Here is a 20,003-nt window from a genome sequence, read left to right on the forward strand (position 1 = left end):
CTATTTTACATAGCACCAGACAATTTTCTTCATATCAGATTTAGAAATATACAAACCTGATTTTTTATCTCTCGCAATCACGAATAATTTGACCAACCCAAAGAATGGTGGCTGTCATTTAAATATCATTCCCGACAATCTTATCAGAGTTCTAATAAAAATAAACATTGTTAACACGTCTGACAAGTAAATTTCAAAGGCTTTCAAGTTAGATATAAATTTGTTTATGAGCAGCAATTAGACAGTCGAAAGCAAATATTTGCGCTTAATAAATACTTGAATTGACAACTGCGACTTCAGAGTAAAGTAGATGATAGTGACAGGCTACCGTAGACAAATTTCTTCTAGTCTAGCGGTATATAATATATATATATTTTTATATTTTTCCCAACTTTTTTATTGTTACTGACTTTAAAAGTCATAGTTATCGTCTAGTTACACTCATTTACAAAACGAATTATATTTTTTTCATATTGTATACAATATTATTTAACAAATTTAGAACTACATAACATACGTACTTTATCTACTCATTAATTGATATTTTAAATTGACTTGGTTTGATTATATAAACTAAATGTTCTAAATAAAAATAACAAAAATATTAACAAAACAAAGTTGAAACTATGTTTTTCCTGCAACTAACTCATTTACCGTTAGTCATGCTTCACAGCATTATCGCCATCTCGTACTGTTCCTTTGTCATTATACGTGAGATCTGACTGTGGTGTTTCAACTGAGCGATTCTCCGGTTTCTCGCTCAACTCAAACGCATGATTTAGAGCACCGTTATTTGTAACTTTATCCGCGGTTACTACTTCTGGGGTAACAATGCTATTTACTTTATCACCATCTCCCGTTGAAGTCAATAACTGTTTACCATTCAGTTCAGACTTAGAACAATCATTATTCGAACCTTCAACATTTTCACGTGTTAGGAAGTTTGGTGCATCCCAAGGTTGTGTTAGCGCAGATCCAAATAAAATATAAACCAAATTTCCAAAGAAGAATATAGCCGCAGCAATAATGAAAACAATTTGCCAAAGCGTGCGATCGTGCTGAGAGAGAGCGGGAAGAATGTGCAAATAATATTAAAACCTCATTCCGTGTTCATAACAACAGTACTCACCTCATCGGTTACAATGACACCCACCAAAAGTGGTGTCACGATGGGCACAAAATTGGCAATGGTATTGACAATTCCCATCAGTACACCGGCATGATTCGAGGACAGATCGATCGTATTCAAAGTGCTGCCAATTGTAGCACCGGCATTAAAACCGACATTCAAAATCATTAATACGATCGCCAGCGTCTTTTGTTCTTCATCCAGAAAACCAATGCCGATCATAATGCCAGCCGGTATCCACAATGCAAACGTGTTACAGACTTTACGCAGTACTGTTAGCGTGAGCAGGCGTTTGGCAATGATGAAGTCAGCCGAGAAGAGATACACGAATGTTAAACAAAACATTGCCACATACGGTAGCGCCGAGAAGAGTGCATTACTCTTTATATTCATATTCAATACCCCCGCCATATAGGACGGTATCTCTGCTTGCAGCGTTGTATAGCCCCAAGCTTGTGCGCAACGCACCACCAGCAAACTGAGGAATGGCACTGAGGTGAAGATCGCCAACCATGGCACTGGTATATTCTTTTTATGAAAGTTATCCTCACGCAACAGATCGGATTCGATGTACTCACGTTCTTCAGGCGTTATAAAGCGTGCCGACGGCGCATTATTATAACCGAAGATTAACCAAATGACACACCAAACGAAGCAAGCACCGCCCGACACATACGATATACCAGGCCAGCCAATCGAACTGCTCGCTATGAGACCACTTACACCCATCGACAAAATAATACCACAATCTGTGCCGCAGTGACTAATGGTGCCCAGAAAATTGCGTTCCTTTTGCGGTGACCATTTGCCCAGATGTTGATGTATCGCCGGGAAGATCACACCCTGGGCGAGACCCATTATTATGCGTATCGCGCAGTAAGCTTGCCAGCCGCCAAGTGAGATTAATAGCGGCGTCAAAACACAGCAAATGGCTGAGCAAATAGTCGAGCCGAACATAACGATTTTTGCGCCGAAACGTCGGCTCAGATAGCCGCCGGGGAATTGTGTGAAGATGTAACCCCAATAAAAACTCGAAATGATCACTGATTTGTGCTTCTCATTCCAATCGTATTCCTGGAAGGATATTAGGGAGATGTAAGAAATAAAATTTTGATTAGTCATATTTAATTCAAGAGGTAAAAGAGTATGTCTGATGATACATATGTTATCTCGGGATGATTAATAATTGACTCATATCTTGATGGTATAATATTTTATTATGGTACAGTTTTACACACAGGTAAATACATATAAACACACAGAATCTCTTACCGGGAAATTTGGATTCGTTGTATTAGCATTGGTCATTGCCACCACCGCAACGGAGACATTTATTCGACTAAAATAGACGACCACAATATTGAAGAATATCAACAATGCCTGCAGATGGCGTATGCCAAACCAAGGACCTGAAAATATCCAAATTTTAGTAATTAAAAAAAATAAATTATACTTAAGATTCCTTATCACACGTATGTATATTTCAGTAGTACCGATCTCTCAAAAATTAATTCGAAATTCGTTTTGTTTACGATATCACTCAGACACCACAATTCACGGCACTCTATCAGGGCATGCGCCGCAATCGCGATAAGATTTTCATCAACGATAAAGCAATCACTATCGCATACATGACATATTAATCGTGCTCTCGTAAATCCATTTATACGCTTTCAACACATTTGTAAATATTTGAATTGGTTTATAATGGTTTTATTGCAATTAGCTTATCGCTCAACTGCTGTATGAATTAACGCGTATAATGAACTTCAATTAAAGGTTTATTTGTTTTAGACTATATTTGATGAAATGAAATTGATGCCAAATTTTTTTATATTGAGTACTGCTTTCCATTTTGGCACACCCTATACATTTGGGATGTTTGAGGAAGCCCTCATATACAATAAAATGTATTATATATTTTTGTTTGTGCAATTATATACCAACTACCACGATTGTTTATAGGTTTTGAAAGTACGTGACTATGATAAATACGAGAATGTGGTTATACGACTTTTAAATACTATATTTAGCATATAGCACACGCGATGTATTAGATTTATCTTGGACGGAAATTGTTAATTTGTGGAGTACTAAACGCAATGTGGCAATCAGCTGAAGTGATGAATAATGAGTAATTATTATTAAAATATCTGCCAAAAAGCATAGACTACATGTAAGTAGTCAGTTATGAAGCGGTAAGCTCAAGCTTCGTAAAAAAATATCTACTTTAAAGTAAAATATCTATTGAAAGCATATTGATACATCTTGAAAATGTTGTAATCGTTTATAGTACTATCACTATTTGATTATGCCAGTTTCTACGTTTTATCCCAATTTCTTGATCGTTTCGATACCCTTAAGAATTTGGTATAATTTTAAATACTATCACTATTTGATTATGCCAGTTTCTACGATTTATACCAAATTCTTGATCGATTCGCTACCCTTAAGAATTTGGTATAATTTTAAATACTATCACTATTTGATTATGCCAGTTTCTACGATTTATACCAAATTCTTGATCGATTCGCTACCCTTAAGAATTTGGTATAATTTGAAATATTATCCCTATTTAATTATGCCAGTTTCTACGATTTATACCAATTTCTTGATCGATTCGCTACCCTTAAGAATTTGGTATAATTTGAAATAGTATCAATATTTAATTATACCAGTTTCTATGATTTATACCAATTTTTTGATCGATTCACTGCTCACAAAAGTTCGGAATAATGTTTTATAATACAAAATTTTGATAAATAATTCAGTAAAGTGAGTTAGTTAAGTAGTTCTTCTTCTCCAATCTTCATTATTTTTTTTTTTCAATTTAAGATTTTTTTTTAATTGTATTTTAATTAATTCACATTTTTTACACTTGATAAGTTTTAATTATTTCATTTCGTTACTGAATCGTTTTCGTTTCCCCCTCAATTTCTACCTTTAACTACTGTTGTTGTCATTTTGACCGCCGAACACTTGAAAACAGCTGTAGCAGCAAGTACCAGTTTCACTGTGCGCAACAAAACTCATTAACTTCAGCTTCAATTCCTTAGTTATTTATTAATTAATATTTTTCGCCGCTTTCATTAAGTTGTCACTGTTGTTTTCACGCTACACTTTCAGCGAGTTACTAAAATTACCGCGAAAACTTCCAACTGTTCGCGCCGCTGTCAAGTGGTGAACTGCGTTAACTATTCTGCATACCTGTATTGCCCAGTCCATAGAGATATCCTTGATATAAATAGGTTCACTTTGCATGCGAGCGCGTCAGTTAATCTTATAAACAAAATAGCGGTTATAAAATATTTTATTGCCTAGAAAGCTTGCGTGCCTAAACCCAGACCGGTTCTGACTTATCAAATCAGTTGGTTCATATGTATGTACATATGTGCACTTGTGTTGACAAAAAAATATACGCGTGCTCTCACATTCATATAGAGACATAATAATTAATGTATGTAAAATGGAATTTCCATAGTTTCACGCTGCTCGCTACAGACTAGAACAAGTATGCAGTTACAGCTGCAACAAGTAAGCGGAGACGAAGTTGGGGCACAGCTGGGCACAAGATGTGATTTGTGAAATATGCTCAATTCCAATTCGCTCTCCAATTGATAAATACATTAATAAGCCGATAATAGAAGAAACTGAGCCAAGGAGCCAGTATAGGTGTTTTAAAAAATGTGTGGGCGTGTTACTGGATCGATTTCGTTCATTGATCTTATCAACAGATTAAAGTCTATATATACTCTTGTACGTCATTTTGTGAGGGAAGTTCAAAACCCTCAACAATCTACATAAATTGTTATCACTTGGATTACTAAATAGACTAAGTACAATGTACATACACACAGATTATATATAAATATATAATAAATAACTTATAAGGTCTTATCAACTGTGTAAACATATATATATATATATGCATGTAATTAATATATTTTTAAGTGGAATTTTTTTGCGCTGACCTATTAACATCTACGCGTTCTCGCGAATAGAAGGAAATTCGTGGTAATATAATTATTATGGAATAGTAGGAAGTATACAAAAAAATTTCCTAATATATTATATATTTTAATTAGTTAGTAGAAATATTGTTCTGGTTTTCGGGATCCCGAATTTTAGAATTAGCTGTTACGGATCTGAACAATCTGAATTAGTTACAAATCTAAAAAATTAAAAAAAAAAGTTTATCCAAGCTTACAGCCGGCAGTTGAGTATTGGTATTAAGAAGACTCATATAAAATCACATGTTTGTATATTTTGTTTAATCCAGGCAAATATTTTAATTGTAAAATAATTTTTTTATAATTAATTCTTTATTTAACTATAAAACTGAAGCATTATTTGCTTAGTGCACCTTTTATTGCAGTCCCTGGTATTATAAGCTTATTGACACCAACAATTTATTATTTAAACGCCTAAAAATATGCTAGTGAAAAGAAATATTGCATAATAATTGGGAAATAAGAATCTTAATAAAAAAGTGCTCTTCGGTGGCACTTTTACCGGGTTTTCCACGTTATCCTCACGTGGAAAATCGGGAGCGTCCCATGGTTGAGTTGCAGCCCAAAACGAAAAATTACGAAAATCAAGTTACCAATGAAGAAAATAGCCGCTGAAATGATGAATACGATTTGTCATTCAGACCGATTGTGCTGAAAGAGAGAGCATATTTATAAGAAAATATTGAACAATTTCTTTCTCGAAGCCAAAAAATTCCAACTCACCACATCTGTGACTATGACACCCACAACCAAAACACCGTTCATGTACGAGGGAATTGGCGATTGTATGGGGCTGAAGCTCTACTAAAAGCAAAAATGGCACGGATGTGAGCATAGCAAACCATGGTATTGGCATTCTCGTCTTATGGAAGAAGCGTTTTATCGAAGTTTCAATATACTCGCACTCGGTTTTCGTTATAAAACGTGAAGTTGGTGTCATTGTTCGCAAAATTATCCACAGTATGCACAAGGCAAAACAAATACCGGCCAATAATTCTCGGCCAACCGATCGGACTGCTGGCTACCAAGCCACTTACAAGTATACTAACACCGAATACATTGCGCTCTTGAGGCAACCACTTGGCAATGTGTTTGTATATAGCTGGAAATATATCTACCTTACAGAGACCCTGTAATGTAAGTATGGCGCAGAACACCTGGCAGCCGCCCCACTAGAAAAGATGTGACTAAACTGCATAGAGCCTTATTAAAGAAACTTATGCCGAAACACCGCAACGACTTTCTGAAAGTATTTAAAGTCGATGATAAGCAAATTTTGTAGATATCGATGTAAATTGAATATGTTTTTTATAGTTATAGTAATGCTAGAAAAACTCAAAGTTTATTCAATCGAAAATAAATATCTTTTGTAGAAATGTTTTTCGATTTCAATGCCCTATCATGTCTCATTTAAAATGCCAATTTTTCCGCCAGAGAACTCCAACATCAGTTCAATTTTGATTTTAAAACGATTTATTTAAACGACAAATATCCTAATATCGAAAATAACTTATTATGCTCTAGCAGAAAGTAAAAAATACATATTTTCACATTTATTCCAAATTTGTTATTGTTTAACTGACTTTAAAAGCCACAGCTATTGTCTAGTTACACTCATTTACAATACGAGTAATATTTTCTTCATATATTGTATACAATATTATTTAACACATTTTACTTATAGAACTGCATAAATTGCATACCGCATTAAGAAGAATATCTCCTTCTAATAATTAATTCGTATTTTCAATTGACTTATTTTGACCATACAAACTAAGTTTTTCCACAAAATAAAACTCAAAATATTAACAAACTACACTTGAAATTTTCAGAGATTACTCGTTTACCTTTAGTCATATTTCACCTCTTTGTCTATATTAACACCATCTCGCACTGTTTCTTTGTCATTATGCGTGAGATCTGTTTGTGATGTTTCAACTGTCAGCTCCTCTGGCTCATCGCTCAACTCAAACACATTATTTAGAGCACCGTTATGTGTAACTTTAACCGCGGTTACTACTTCTGGGTTAACAATGCTATTTACTTTATCACCGTCTCCCATTGAAGTCACTAATTGTTTACCATTCAGTACAGGTTTAGATAGATCGTTTTCGATGTTATCACGCGTTAGAAAGTTTGGTGCATCCCAAGGTTGTGTTAGCGCAGATCCAAAAATAATATAAACCAAATTGCCAAAGAAGTAGATAGCCGCAGCAATAGTGAAAACAATTTGCCAAAGCGTGCGATCGTGCTGAGAGAGAGCAGGAAGTATATACAAATACAATTAACACCTTCTTCCGTGTTCTTAACAACAGTACTCACCTCATCGGTTACAATGACGCCGACCAAAAGTGGTGTCACGATGGGCACAAAATTGGCAATGGTATTGACAATGCCCATCAGTACACCCGCGTGATTCGAAGACAGATCGATCGTATTCAAAATGCAGCCGATTGTTGCACCGGCATTAAAACCGACATTCAAAATCATTAACACTATCGCCAGCGTCTTTTGTTCTTCATCCAGAAAGCCGATGCCGATCATAATGCCAGCCGGTATCCACAAAGCAAACGTGTTACAGACTTTACGCAGTACCGTTAGCGTGAGCAGGCGTTTGGCAATGACGAACTCAGCCGAGAAGAGATAAACGAATTTCAAGCAAAACATTGCCATATACGGCAACGCCGAGAACAGTGAGTTACTCTTTATATTCATATTCAATACACCCGCCATGTAAGACGGTATTCCCGCTTGCATCGTTGTACTGCCCCAAGTTTGGGCGCAACGCACCACCAGCAAACTGAGGAATGGTACCGATGTGAAGATCGCCAGCCATGGCACTGGTATATTCTTTTGATGGAAGTTATCCTCACGCAACAGATCGGATTCGATGTACTCACGTTCTTCAGGCGTTATAAAGCGTGCCGACGGCGCGTTATTATAACCGAAGATTAACCAAATGAGACACCAAACAAAGCAAGCACCGCCCGATACATACGATATACCAGGCCAGCCAATCGCACTGCTCGCTATGAGACCACTTACACCCATCGACAATATAATACCACAATCTGTGCCGCAGTGACTAATGGTGCCCAGAAAATTGCGTTCCTTTTGCGGTGACCATTTGCCCAGATGTTGATGTATCGCCGGGAATATAACACCTTGTGCGAGACCCATTATAATACGTATCGCGCAGTAAGCTTGCCAGCCACCCAGAGATATTAACATTGGCGTCAATATACAACAAATGGCTGAGCAAATAGTCGAGCCGAACATAACGATTTTGGCGCCGAAACGTCGGCTCAGATAGCCGCCGGGGAATTGTGTGAAGATGTAACCCCAATAAAAACTCGAAATGATGACTGATTTGTGTTTCTCATTCCAATCGTATTCCTGGAAGTGAATTAGGGATAAGCATACAACAATTGGATGATTAGTATTTTCACTTATTTTAATAGGCTAGAAAAGTATGCTTGATGTGATACCGAGTTTCGAATTTTTGATAAATGACTCCTTTTTATTATGGCACAATTTAACACAGAAGTAAATATTAAATACAATGAGAACCTCTTACCGGAAAATCTGGATTGGTGGTATTAGCATTGGTCATGGCCACCACCGCAACGGAGACATTTATCCGACTAAAATAGATGACCACAATATTGAAGAATAACAACAAGGCCTGGAGATGGCGTATGCCAAACCAAGGACCTGGAAATATCAACCTTTTAGTAATTGTGAAAAATTTATCCAAATCGGAGTATAACTTTTCCAGCCCAGTATATTCTTTGCTTGTTTTAAATTTTTGTTTTTTTTTAATCGATTTTCATTTGCCGCATTTTATACCTTTAACTACTGATTTTGTCATTTTTGGCGCCGAACGCTTCAAAACAGCGGTAGCAGCGAGTATATCTTTGTAACGATTCTCTGTTCACAACAAAGCTCATTAACTTTAGCAACTATTTACTATATTATATATATATATTTTTCGCCGTTTTCATTAAGTTGTCACTGTTTTTTTCCACGTCACACACTTTCAGCGAGATTATAAAATTACCGCGATAACTTCCAACTGTTCGCGCCGCTGACAAGTGATGAACTGCATTAACTATTCTGCATTTCTACATTGCGCCGTCCATTGCGATATCCTTGATATAAATAGGTTCACTTTCTTGCAAGCACGTTATTCAGTTAATCTTATAAACAAAATAGCGGTTATAAAATATTTTATTGCCTAGAAAGATTGCGCACTCCTAAACCCAGGCCGCGTGCTCTCACATTAAATTAATCCAACTGATAAATATGTTATTAAGCCAATAATAGGATCGAAAATTATTAGACTGAGCCAAAAAAAGAATTGTGGGCGTTTCACTGGTGCGATGCCGTCCATTGACGTAATCATTGTTAAGAGATCAAAATCTATATATGTATATGTCCTCTTTTACGTCATTTTGTGGAAGATTAAAATAGGCAAGTGTGCTTAAAACGAACGTACGAAACCCTCACAAATTTACATACATTATTATCGCTCGAAATATAAGACAGTAAGAGTAGTCTAAGTACTATCTACATGAGTTTCGGGATCCCGTGATTAATTTCGGTATTGCTATTACCTTACTTAAAAAATTAGCTGTATACTAATCTCAACTACCTGAATGATTTCAAACATCTCAAAAAATTGTAAAAAAAAAAATAAATCTTTAAACACACTTACAGCCGGGAGTTGAGTGTTGGTGATAAGAAATCTTATATGGCATAAAATCACATGTATATTTAGTTTATCCAGGAATTTGAGACTATGATCTTATTACTAAGCTAATTACTCTAAGCAAATATTTTATTTGTTGGATTGATTTTTACAACCCATTATTTAACTATTTAACTGAAACGTTATTTACTCTTGGCACTTTATTATCTCAACAGTTGGTGTTATTTATTAAAAGCTTAACACTAACAAATGTATATTTAAATGCCTGAAAATATGCTAGTGAAAGCTATTATTTATTAATGTTAATTTTTTACATGCATTGCTTGATTCCGCACTTACCCTACCTACATTGTCTGAACTTACTTATATATGAACCATCAGGATGATATTATATGTGAACCAAAGATATTTTATTATGACGTATTATCAATGCATGCATTGGAAACCACACCCCCGCTGTTAGTTCTGATTTTTCCAGACAGAATAATGGCTAAGACAGACCTAGGGTTTCCGTACTAAAATGTGTACGACAATAAAAGATCGAGAAACTGGTACATGGCATAGTGACACACACATATTGTGCTATGTTTACATACGTCAGCTGATACAAATAAATTGAAGCAAAATATAATTATGAATAATAGGCAGGGAAATTGATCCTGACTTAGTTATAACTTCGAGCAATCTTAAAATATTATTGTCCATTATAATTATTACTCAACATATTTTTCACATCATTTTTTCAAATTATGTTTTTGATTTCAATTAATTTTGAATTTAATTTATTTTTTGTATGTCAAAATGTCAGAAAACATATGATTGTGACAGAAGAGCTTAAAGTTTTCGGTGTGTTCCATACAATTCATTGTAGTACATTTCACAACACAACAAAATTCCAATGGTTTTTAGAACCGTATTGTGGTACGGAACACCATTTGCTTTCAAACAAAGTTCGGTGATACACATATGGTTTCTGAAGCATACTACAATATGTACTACATGTCTGTCTCAGGTATAAGGAAGCGAAGCGTATGGGTCTGATGGTGAACGAGGACAGGACGAACAAGAAAAAAACGTTAACTTCAGCTGAACCGAAGCTAAAATACCCTCCACAGGTGCATTTCTTTTAGTAACTATGTGATTAAGCAAATCTAAAGATGTAAGAAAAAGTAAGTAAAAAACAAGCCCTTGATTCCGATCGTTCAGTTTGTATGGCAGCTATATGCTATAGTGAACCGATCTCAACAATTTTTTCGGAGATTAAATTATTTCTATGAAAAATACCAACAACACCAAATTTCGTGAAAATATGTAGTAAAATGCGGAAGTTTTCCATACAAGCCCTTGATTCCGATCGTTCAGTTTGTATGACAGCTATATGACATAGTTGTCCGATATCGGCAGTTCCGACAAATGAGCAGCTTCTTGAAGAGAAAATAACAACTGCAAAATTTCAAAACGATATCTTAAAAACTGAAGGACTAGTTCGTATATATACAGACAGACGGACGGACGGACATGGCTAAATCGACTCAGTTCAATATACTGATCATTTATATATATATTTTATAGGGCCTTCGACGCTTCCTTCTGGGTGTTACAAACTTCGTGACAAACTTAATATACCCTGTTCAGGGTATAAATATCTCCTGTCAACAAACAGTCAGCGCATTCGCGTCTGGGCTCCCACGTCACTGTTGACAGTCGTAACTTTCAAACTCTACAAGTCGCTCATTATCCCCATCCTGATGTATGGCACTGAAGCGTGGACGATGACAACATCCAATGACTCTTGGGGTTTTCGGGAGATAGGTTTTGCGCACTATTTATGGTCCTCTGAACATTGGCAACAGTGAATACCGCAGACGATGGAACGATGAGCTGTACGAGTTATACGACGATTGTTATCTCCTTATGGAAATCTTCTTTACGTTTCATCGAAGTTTCAATAAACTCGCACTCGATTTTCTTTATAAAACGTGGTGGATCATTCGAACCAAAAATTAACCAAAGAATGTACCAGGCAAAACGGATTGCTGGCTACCATGCCACTTACAAGCATAGCTAACACCGAATACATGGCGTTCTTGAGGCGGCGACCACTTGGCAATGTGTTGGTGTTTAGCTGAAAATATAGCTGCCATATGATACGTATGGCGCAGAAAACCTACCAGCCGCTACATGGTACGAGGAAAGGTGTGAGTAATATGTGTTTAATAGCTTTAGTAAAGGTAGAAAAACTCAAAGTTTATTCAATCGAAAAGAAATATCTTTTGCAGACCTTTTTTCGATTTCAATGCCCTATCACGTCTTATTTCAAATGTCAATTCTTCAGCTTTTCTAGTTTTCCGTCAGAGAACTCCAACATCAGATCAAGCAGTGGTAATAAACATTAAATCTTCTTAGTTCAATCTGTATCGTAAGATTGACTCACATGTTGATAAGTTCAAACTCAGACATTAAGTTCGGCACCTTCTAATTATATTCTTAAGATACTATTACTCGACCGATGACACTTGTCATCAGCGTGTTCGGATTTATAATTTTGATATTATCATTCAGATGCAACTCAAATACATAAACTAATATAAATGGGCATCCCTTTGGAATTGAATGTTGAGAACTTATACAATTCATGGATATCTTTAAGAATTTTTTTGCTCAGAATGTTTAATATTATCAACTCTATGATAAACTCAACATTTACACATAATACCCGGCCGTTCTTATCAAATACAATGGAAATTATAACGAAATACTGTCGAAATTGAAGAACACAAAAGACTTTGGACACAAACTTGATTATACCACGCAGTTTACGAAACTTACTAATGTAAGGCAACACCAAATCAAATTTGACCAAAAAAGTGATTGTTTTCTTGAAAATCTGTCAAAACTATAAATTTTAGTATTTTACTTTTCCCTACGTTCATTAACTAGATTTATTCAATCACTATCGAAATATTTTTAGTTTATTGTTTTTAGATCAAGTACTAATGAGTTACGATGTCCAAAATACAACCTTTTTTGGGATGGGGTACCAACGGCTAAATACGTATCTCTGATATGCTGAATTGTTTAAATAAAATAAATATATATGAAAAAGATTAAAATACCCTTGTTTTCAGTCATAGTTATCGTCTAGTAATACACATTTACAACACGAGTTATAATTTCTTCATATTGTATACTATAATATTTAACAAATTTTACTTATAGAACTACATAACATACATACTGTATTAAGAAGATTATCTCCATCTAATCATTAAATCATATCTCTAATTGACTTACGTTGGTTATATAACCTAAGTTAATCCACAAAAAGAGAAAAACCCCAAATACTAACAAAACAAACTTGAAACAGTTCCTTCACCAACCTCCTCTTTTTACCGCTAGTCATGTTTCACCTCTTTGTCTACAATATCACCATATCATACTGTTTCTTTGTTATTATTGCTGAGATCTGTCTGTGATGTTTCAACTGTCAGCTCCTCTGGCTCTTCGCTCAACTCCAAAGCATTATTTAGAGCACCGTTGTATGTAACCTTAACCGCGGTTACTACTTCTGGGTTAACTATGCTATTTACTTTATCAACGTCTCCCATTGAAGTCACTAATTGTTTACCATTCAGTTCAGGTTTAGATAGATCGTTTTCGATGTTATCACGCGTTAGAAAGTTTGGTGCATCCCAAGGTTGTGTTAGCGCAGATCCAAATATAACATAAACCAAATTTCCAAAGAAGAATATAGCCGCAGCAATAATGAAAACAATTTGCCAAAGCGTGCGATCGTGCTGAGAGAGAGCGGGAAGAATGTGCAAATAAAATGAAAACCTCATTCCGTGTTCATAACAACAGTACTCACCTCATCCGTTACAATGACGCCGACCAAAAGTGGTGTCACGATTGGCACAAAATTGGCAATGGTATTGACAATGCCCATCAGTACACCGGCATGATTCGAGGACAGATCGATCGTATTCAAAGTGCTGCCAATTGTAGCACCGGCATTAAAACCGACATTCAAAATCATTAATACGATCGCCAGCGTCTTTTGTGCTTCATCCAGAAAGCCGATGCCGATCATAATGCCAGCCGGTATCCACAAAGCACACGTGTTACAGACTTTTCGCAGTACCGTTAGCGTGAGCAGGCGTTTGGCAATTACGAAATCAGCCGAGAAAAGATAAACAAATTTCAAGCAAAACATTACCACATACGGCAGCGCCGAGAAGAGTGCATTACTCTTTATATTCATATTCAATACCCCCGCCATGTAAGACGGTATCTCCGCTTGCAGCGTTGTACTGCCCCAAGCTTGTGCGCAACGGACCACCAGCAAACTGAGTAATGGCACCGATGTGAAGATCGCCAACCATGGTACTGATATATTCTCTTGATGAAAGTTATCCTCACGCAGCAAATCGGATTCGATGTATGCACGTTCTTCGGGCGTTATGAAGCGTGCCGACGGCGCGTTATTATAACCGAAGATTAACCAAATGAGACACCAAACGAAGCAAGCACCGCCCGACACATACGATATACCAGGCCAACCGATCGAACTGGTCGCTATGAGACCACTTACGCCCATGGACAAGATAATACCACAATCTGTGCCGCAGTCACTAATAGTGCCCAGAAAATTGCGTTCCTTTTGCGGTGACCATTTGCCCAGATGTTGATGTATCGCCGGGAATATGACACCTTGTGCGAGACCCATTATAATACGTATCGCGCAGTAAGCTTGCCAGCCACCAAGTGAGATTAATAGCGGCGTCAATACACAGCAAATGGCTGAGCAAATAGTCGAGCCGAACATGACGATTTTGGCGCCGAAACGTCGGCTCAGATAGCCGCCGGGGAACTGTGTGAAGATATAACCCCAATAAAAACTCGAAATGATGACGGATTTGTGCTTCTCATTCCAATCGTATTCCTGGAAGTGAATTAGGGATAAGCATACAACAATTGGTTGATTAGTTGAACTTTTTTCAATAGGCGAGAAAAGTATGCTATTATGGCACAATTTAACACAGAAGTAAATATTAAATACAATGAGAACTTCTTACCGGAAAATCTGGATTGGTGGTATTAGCATTGGTCATGGCCACCACCGAAACTGAGACATTTATCCGACTAAAATAGACGACCACAATATTGAAGAATATCAGCAAGGCCTGGAGATGGCGTATACCAAACCAAGGACCTGAAAATATCAAATAATAATACATCACCCTCTATAACATGAATGTTCACTCTTGCACTAGAAACACATCGTCTATGGTTGACAGTAGCCCGAGTGCTATTAGGCAAAAACTCAGTATTTTGTTAGCATATTCCCCATATAATATAATTTTGAATTCCATCCGATTCTTTCAAATTATAATACATGCACCTGGAACCAATAAAGATAGCGGAATTGAGGGGTGGCAACACTTGTGGAAAAATCATCGAAATCGGACTCTAACAGTGCCTAAGGGTAATTTTTCACCGAAAATATCGGCCAAATTAAGTGAGGCCATAGTCTTGGATATACTGTAGATACTTTGGTGATGAAAATGAGTATAATCGGTTCAGGAATTACCTCAGCCCACATACATTTTTTATGATGATTTTCATTTTCTATGTGGGTCAAGTTATGTTTTTTTTTTGTTTTATTCACATTTTTTACAGTTGGCCAGCTTTACTGATTTCATTTCGATACTGGATCACTTTTCATTTGCCGCAATTTATACCTTTAACTAATGTTTTTGTCATTTTTGGTGCCGAACACTTCAAGCAGCTGTAGGAGTGAGTATCAGTTTCTCTGTGCGCAACAAAGCTCACTAACTTTAGCAACAATTCTTTAATTTTTTATGTTTTTCGCCGCTTTCATTAAGTTGTCACTGTTTTTTTCCACGTTACACACTTTCAACGAGATTCTAAAATTGCCGCGCAAACTTCCAACTGATTGCTATTTATCTTACTTTAAAAATTAGTACTATTCTCAACTACCTGAATGATTTCAAACGTCTCAAAAAATTGTGAAAAAAAAATAAATAAATCGTTAAACACACTTACAGCCAGGGGTTGAGTATTGGTGATAAGAAGTATTATATGCCATAAAATCACATGTACATATATTTAGTTTAATCCAGGAATTTGATACTGTTATGATAATATTACTTTTCTAATTACACTAAGCAAATGTTTCATTTGTTAAATTAGCTTTTACAATCCTTTATTTAACTATTTAACTGAAGCGTTATTTACTCATGAACTTCATGATCACTGCAGTTAGCATTATTTATGGAAAGCTTATTGACACTAACAAATTATTATTTAAAATATGAATAGTGAAAAGTAAACAATTGTTTATTATCGCCGTTGATATTTTACTTATACTTTATAAATATGAATTGCATTTTTTAGTTCTCAATAAGTAGCTTAAACTTAGTCAATATAAATGACAAAGAAGTATATTTCTCTATATTCTGGAACATATTTTAGTATATATTAATATTTAACGTTCTCAACTCAGCCTCAAATCACTCTGGAACTTTTGAATCTTCAATTTGTTACATATTAAAAATAAAAAATAAATATAACTACAGCGAGATGGCAACTCTATTAGTAAAGAATTTAATGTAACGCCTTTCTTGGAAAAATCGAAAAGTAAAAGTAAAATATTCAATAAAAAATATTTATTTGTGCTCCTCCCCAATATTTATATTGGCTACGAAGAAACACTTGCCTCAAATTTTATGAAGGTTTTCTGAACACTCTTATATGTATATGAACTATCAGATTGAAATTATTTATGAACCAAGGACATTATCATTATGACTTATTATCGATGCATATAGAAGAATACATGTAATTTCGTTCTATTCTTTACCTACAATATCTATTCATTCATATGAATCGCTTTAGCTGTGCTCCTCACCTGTTATGGTTGGATTGGCTAGCAGTTTACCGGAATAATATGGCCTTCGCCTTGTGTTTGAGCATCAATTTGCTTTCGATTGAATACCATGAGTATACACCCAACAGTTTCGATACCACATATGTATATTATATTAGGCCAATAAAATATAAAATTTAAATAATGCTCATTTAATTTAACAAAGAAATTTAATATAAATTGTAAACACCTAAACAATAAAATTTCCAACAATTACTAAAGCATATACAGTATAAATTCTTAATAATATTCAGTATATATCTTAAGAATATAGAACGGAAATAATTTCAAATTTTATCGCTAACGCTATTTTTAAATTAGACTTAATTTAAGCCCGTCGAGTTATGGAACTTATTAATATCAGTCATAAAGCTTAATTTTTCCGTCAACTTCGTTTTTCGACTGCGAATCGTTAACATTCTGCACTGCCCATCCTTCGATGTCGTATTTGTCATCATCACCACCAAAAATTTCCTTAAAAGTACTCTTCGGTGGCATCGCTACTGGTTCTTCCACGTTATCCTTACGCAGAAAACCAGGAGCGTCCCATGGTTGAGTTTCAGCCGAACCGAAAATTACGAAAATCAAGTTACCAATGAAGAAAATAGCCGCAGCAATGATGAATACGGTTTGCCATTCAGATCGATTATGCTGGAAGAGATGGTGAATTTATAAGAAGATAATAAACATGTTTTTTCGAGAATCATTTCAACTCACCACATCTGTGACTATAACACCCACAACCAGTGGCGTAATCAACGGTATAATGTTAGCGACCGGATTTATGATACCCATTACAACACCGGCATGATTTGGTGATAAGTCTATCGTACTAAGAACACAACCGATGGTGGCACCGCCATTGAAACCAACATTCATGGTCATTAGAGCAATAGCCAAAGCTTTGTTGCTATCATCGAGGAATCCCACACCGATCATTAGAAATGCTGGCAACCATTAAGCCATTGTATTGGCGATCTTACGTACCGCCGTCAAGGAGAGCCAATTCTTAGCGACCGCCATATTTCCGAAGAAGAGATATGTGTAGGACATAATCCAACGCGCTATATATGGCAGTGCCGAGAAGAACGCATTACTTTTAATATCCATATTCAAAACACCGTTCATGTACGAGGGAATTTGCGATTGTATGGTGCTGAAGCCCCACGTTTCGGAACAACGTACTAAAAGTAGTGACAAAAATGGCACGGATGTGAGCATCGCAAACCATGGTATTGGTATTTTCTTCTTATGGAAATCCTCTTCACGTTTCATCGAAGTTTCAATATACTCGCACTCGGCTTTCGTTATAAAACGCGAAGATGGTGGATCATTCGAACCCAAAATTAGCCACAGTATGCACCAGACAAAACAAAGACCGGCCGAAACATATGAAATTCCCGGCCAACCGATCGAACTGCTGGGTATCAGACCACTAACAAGCATCGCCAAGACTGTGCCACAATCCACACCCGAATAGGTCAATGCACCGATCATATTGCGTTCTTGTGGCGGCGACCATTTGGCAATGTGTTGGTGTATAGCTGGAAATACAGCTGCCTGACAGAGACCCTGTACTATACGTATGGCGCAAAAAACCTGCCAGCCGCCCCACGGTACGAGAAATGGTGTGAGTAAACTGCAAAGCGCTGAGCCGAACAGACTGATGCCAATTACAATCTTTGCGCCGAAACGTCGACTCAAATAGCCACCGGGAAATTGTGTGATCACGTAGCCCCAGTAGAAACAGGATATAATATAGGATTTCTGTTTTTCTGTCCAGTCGAACTCCTATAAAATAAAAAAAAAAATTTAATATAAATATTAAGTTTCTTAGTAATGTCTTTGGTAACGTTTACCTCAAAATTGGGATTTGTGCTGGCAGCGTTTGTCATCGCCACGATCGCAACCGATACATTCAAACGACTCATATAGGCAACGCACAGTCCTTCGTTTTTCAAATAAATGTTCTGTTACTTAAAGTTCTTGACCCAAATGTGTTATTTTGTTACTCTAATCACTATTCTTAATAAAAAATGTGCGTTTCTAGGTTATAAAAAAATATTCGCACACTTTCAGAAGTTGAACCGCCTTTGTAATGTTGTTTTGCTGTCTATATAAACTAGAATAAAGCCTTATCTGTCGTCTCGAAGACCGTTTTCAAACAACTAATTTGTTTTCGCAGAACCAAAAGCGCAATCGGAATAAAAAAAATATTAAATACTTGTGTTTTAAGTATTAACCAACCTTTATCCAATTCTGCTTCGATTTTCTTTTCACTCATTTTGTCACTTTGCGAAATTAAAATACAAATCACTCAATAACTGTTGCAAATTTCTTTTTTTGTGCGATGAAACACTTCTCCCAGACTTTTCAATTCACTTTCAGGATCACAAGGATCTTCATTAGGCGAAAGCTGTCAAGCAACTTCCCCGAAATTTCAACGCGGCTATTGTATTTATGTATTTGGACTAACTACTGTGAGCGCATTTCAGTTGATTAAGTGCGTCGATACGCGTTGTAGCTAGTCGACGGATAAGATGTGATATCGCAATGACAATTAAATATTTTTTACATATTATATATTTAATTTGAGGTGCGAATTCGTTTTGGTATACATACATCAGTACATTTTTACTGGAAACTCGTATCTAAACAACAAAATTATAGTAAACATCGAATATTTGTTGTCGCCGATCTCGTCTATTCGACGCGATTAACGATGGAAGTATCGTACACGTACATAAAGGTGGATACGTGCTAGTTAAGCTTAATTATGCAAAAAGTTTATTAAACTTAGTCTAACTATTCTAATTTAAATCATAAAATGGCATGGCCAAGTGTGTACCAACTATCGGTTGTGAAAAAATGAAAGAGAGAGGAAAGAGTTGAACAGAATGCAGAGAACAAAGGTCTATGTCTGACACTTCATTTATATTATGATAAAATTTTTATTAAAATTTTTAAGTTTTTGAAATAGTCATTAAAATATGAAATGAAACAGTCTGCAGTTAAGGCATTAAAGTCATCTACTTCTCTGAGTTCAATGATTTAACACTTTTCTTGGTCACAAGTTGTTGATTAAAGTCACAAAAGCTATTTTATTATCGTATTGTAATCATTAAGTGCTTTAAATAACTACTTAAGTACCGATACTATCCAACGCGTAAGCTCAACATATTCATAGCACTTTCGTTTTTACTT

The 20,003-nt window shown here is 35.9% G+C and overlaps 4 protein-coding genes across 10 annotated transcripts; all 4 read right to left on the minus strand.

The window, feature by feature from the left end:
- Positions 1 to 502: 502 nt before the first annotated feature.
- LOC114803502 (putative inorganic phosphate cotransporter) lies at positions 503 to 4,454 on the minus strand. 4 transcript variants are annotated; one of them, XM_054233599.1, is made up of 4 exons: positions 4,337 to 4,454; positions 2,402 to 2,538; positions 1,130 to 2,203; positions 503 to 1,058 (listed from the first exon to the last, which is right to left on the minus strand). In XM_054233599.1, exons 2-4 carry the CDS (start codon positions 2,435 to 2,437, stop codon positions 657 to 659), a joined length of 1,512 nt encoding a protein of 503 aa, XP_054089574.1. In that variant the 5' UTR covers positions 2,438 to 2,538; positions 4,337 to 4,454; the 3' UTR covers positions 503 to 656. The 4 variants fall into 4 exon arrangements, with proteins under 4 accessions (XP_054089574.1, XP_054089572.1, XP_054089573.1 ...); XM_054233597.1 differs by having other exon boundaries at positions 4,273 to 4,369; XM_054233598.1 differs by lacking the exon at positions 4,337 to 4,454 and adding an exon at positions 4,071 to 4,330.
- Positions 4,455 to 6,965: 2,511 nt separating this feature from the next.
- On the minus strand, positions 6,966 to 9,326 carry LOC128919775 (putative inorganic phosphate cotransporter). 2 transcript variants are annotated; one of them, XM_054233601.1, is made up of 4 exons: positions 9,200 to 9,326; positions 8,717 to 8,853; positions 7,462 to 8,535; positions 6,966 to 7,390 (listed from the first exon to the last, which is right to left on the minus strand). In XM_054233601.1, exons 2-4 carry the CDS (start codon positions 8,750 to 8,752, stop codon positions 6,989 to 6,991), a joined length of 1,512 nt encoding a protein of 503 aa, XP_054089576.1. In that variant the 5' UTR covers positions 8,753 to 8,853; positions 9,200 to 9,326; the 3' UTR covers positions 6,966 to 6,988. The 2 variants fall into 2 exon arrangements, with proteins under 2 accessions (XP_054089576.1, XP_054089575.1); XM_054233600.1 differs by having other exon boundaries at positions 8,989 to 9,284.
- A 3,622-nt stretch (positions 9,327 to 12,948) lies between these two features.
- Positions 12,949 to 15,818, minus strand: LOC105209368 (putative inorganic phosphate cotransporter). Of its 3 annotated transcripts, none has more exons than XM_054233988.1 (4): positions 15,592 to 15,818; positions 14,926 to 15,062; positions 13,719 to 14,792; positions 12,949 to 13,647 (listed from the first exon to the last, which is right to left on the minus strand). In XM_054233988.1, exons 1-4 carry the CDS (start codon positions 15,611 to 15,613, stop codon positions 13,285 to 13,287), a joined length of 1,596 nt encoding a protein of 531 aa, XP_054089963.1. In that variant the 5' UTR covers positions 15,614 to 15,818; the 3' UTR covers positions 12,949 to 13,284. The 3 variants fall into 3 exon arrangements, with proteins under 3 accessions (XP_054089963.1, XP_054089964.1, XP_054089962.1); XM_054233989.1 differs by lacking the exon at positions 15,592 to 15,818 and adding an exon at positions 15,441 to 15,581; XM_054233987.1 differs by lacking the exon at positions 15,592 to 15,818 and adding an exon at positions 15,519 to 15,567.
- A 614-nt stretch (positions 15,819 to 16,432) lies between these two features.
- Positions 16,433 to 19,342, minus strand: LOC105209367 (putative inorganic phosphate cotransporter). The gene is given in 4 exon segments (XM_054233991.1): positions 16,433 to 17,450; positions 17,517 to 18,590; positions 18,659 to 18,747; positions 19,047 to 19,342. Coding segments are annotated over 4 exon segments (1,491 nt in total). The 5' UTR covers positions 19,084 to 19,342; the 3' UTR covers positions 16,433 to 17,159.
- Positions 19,343 to 20,003: the final 661 nt, after the last annotated feature.

This window comes from Zeugodacus cucurbitae, chromosome 6, assembly GCF_028554725.1.
Source record: "Zeugodacus cucurbitae isolate PBARC_wt_2022May chromosome 6, idZeuCucr1.2, whole genome shotgun sequence".
Taxonomy (NCBI): domain Eukaryota; kingdom Metazoa; phylum Arthropoda; class Insecta; order Diptera; family Tephritidae; genus Zeugodacus; species Zeugodacus cucurbitae.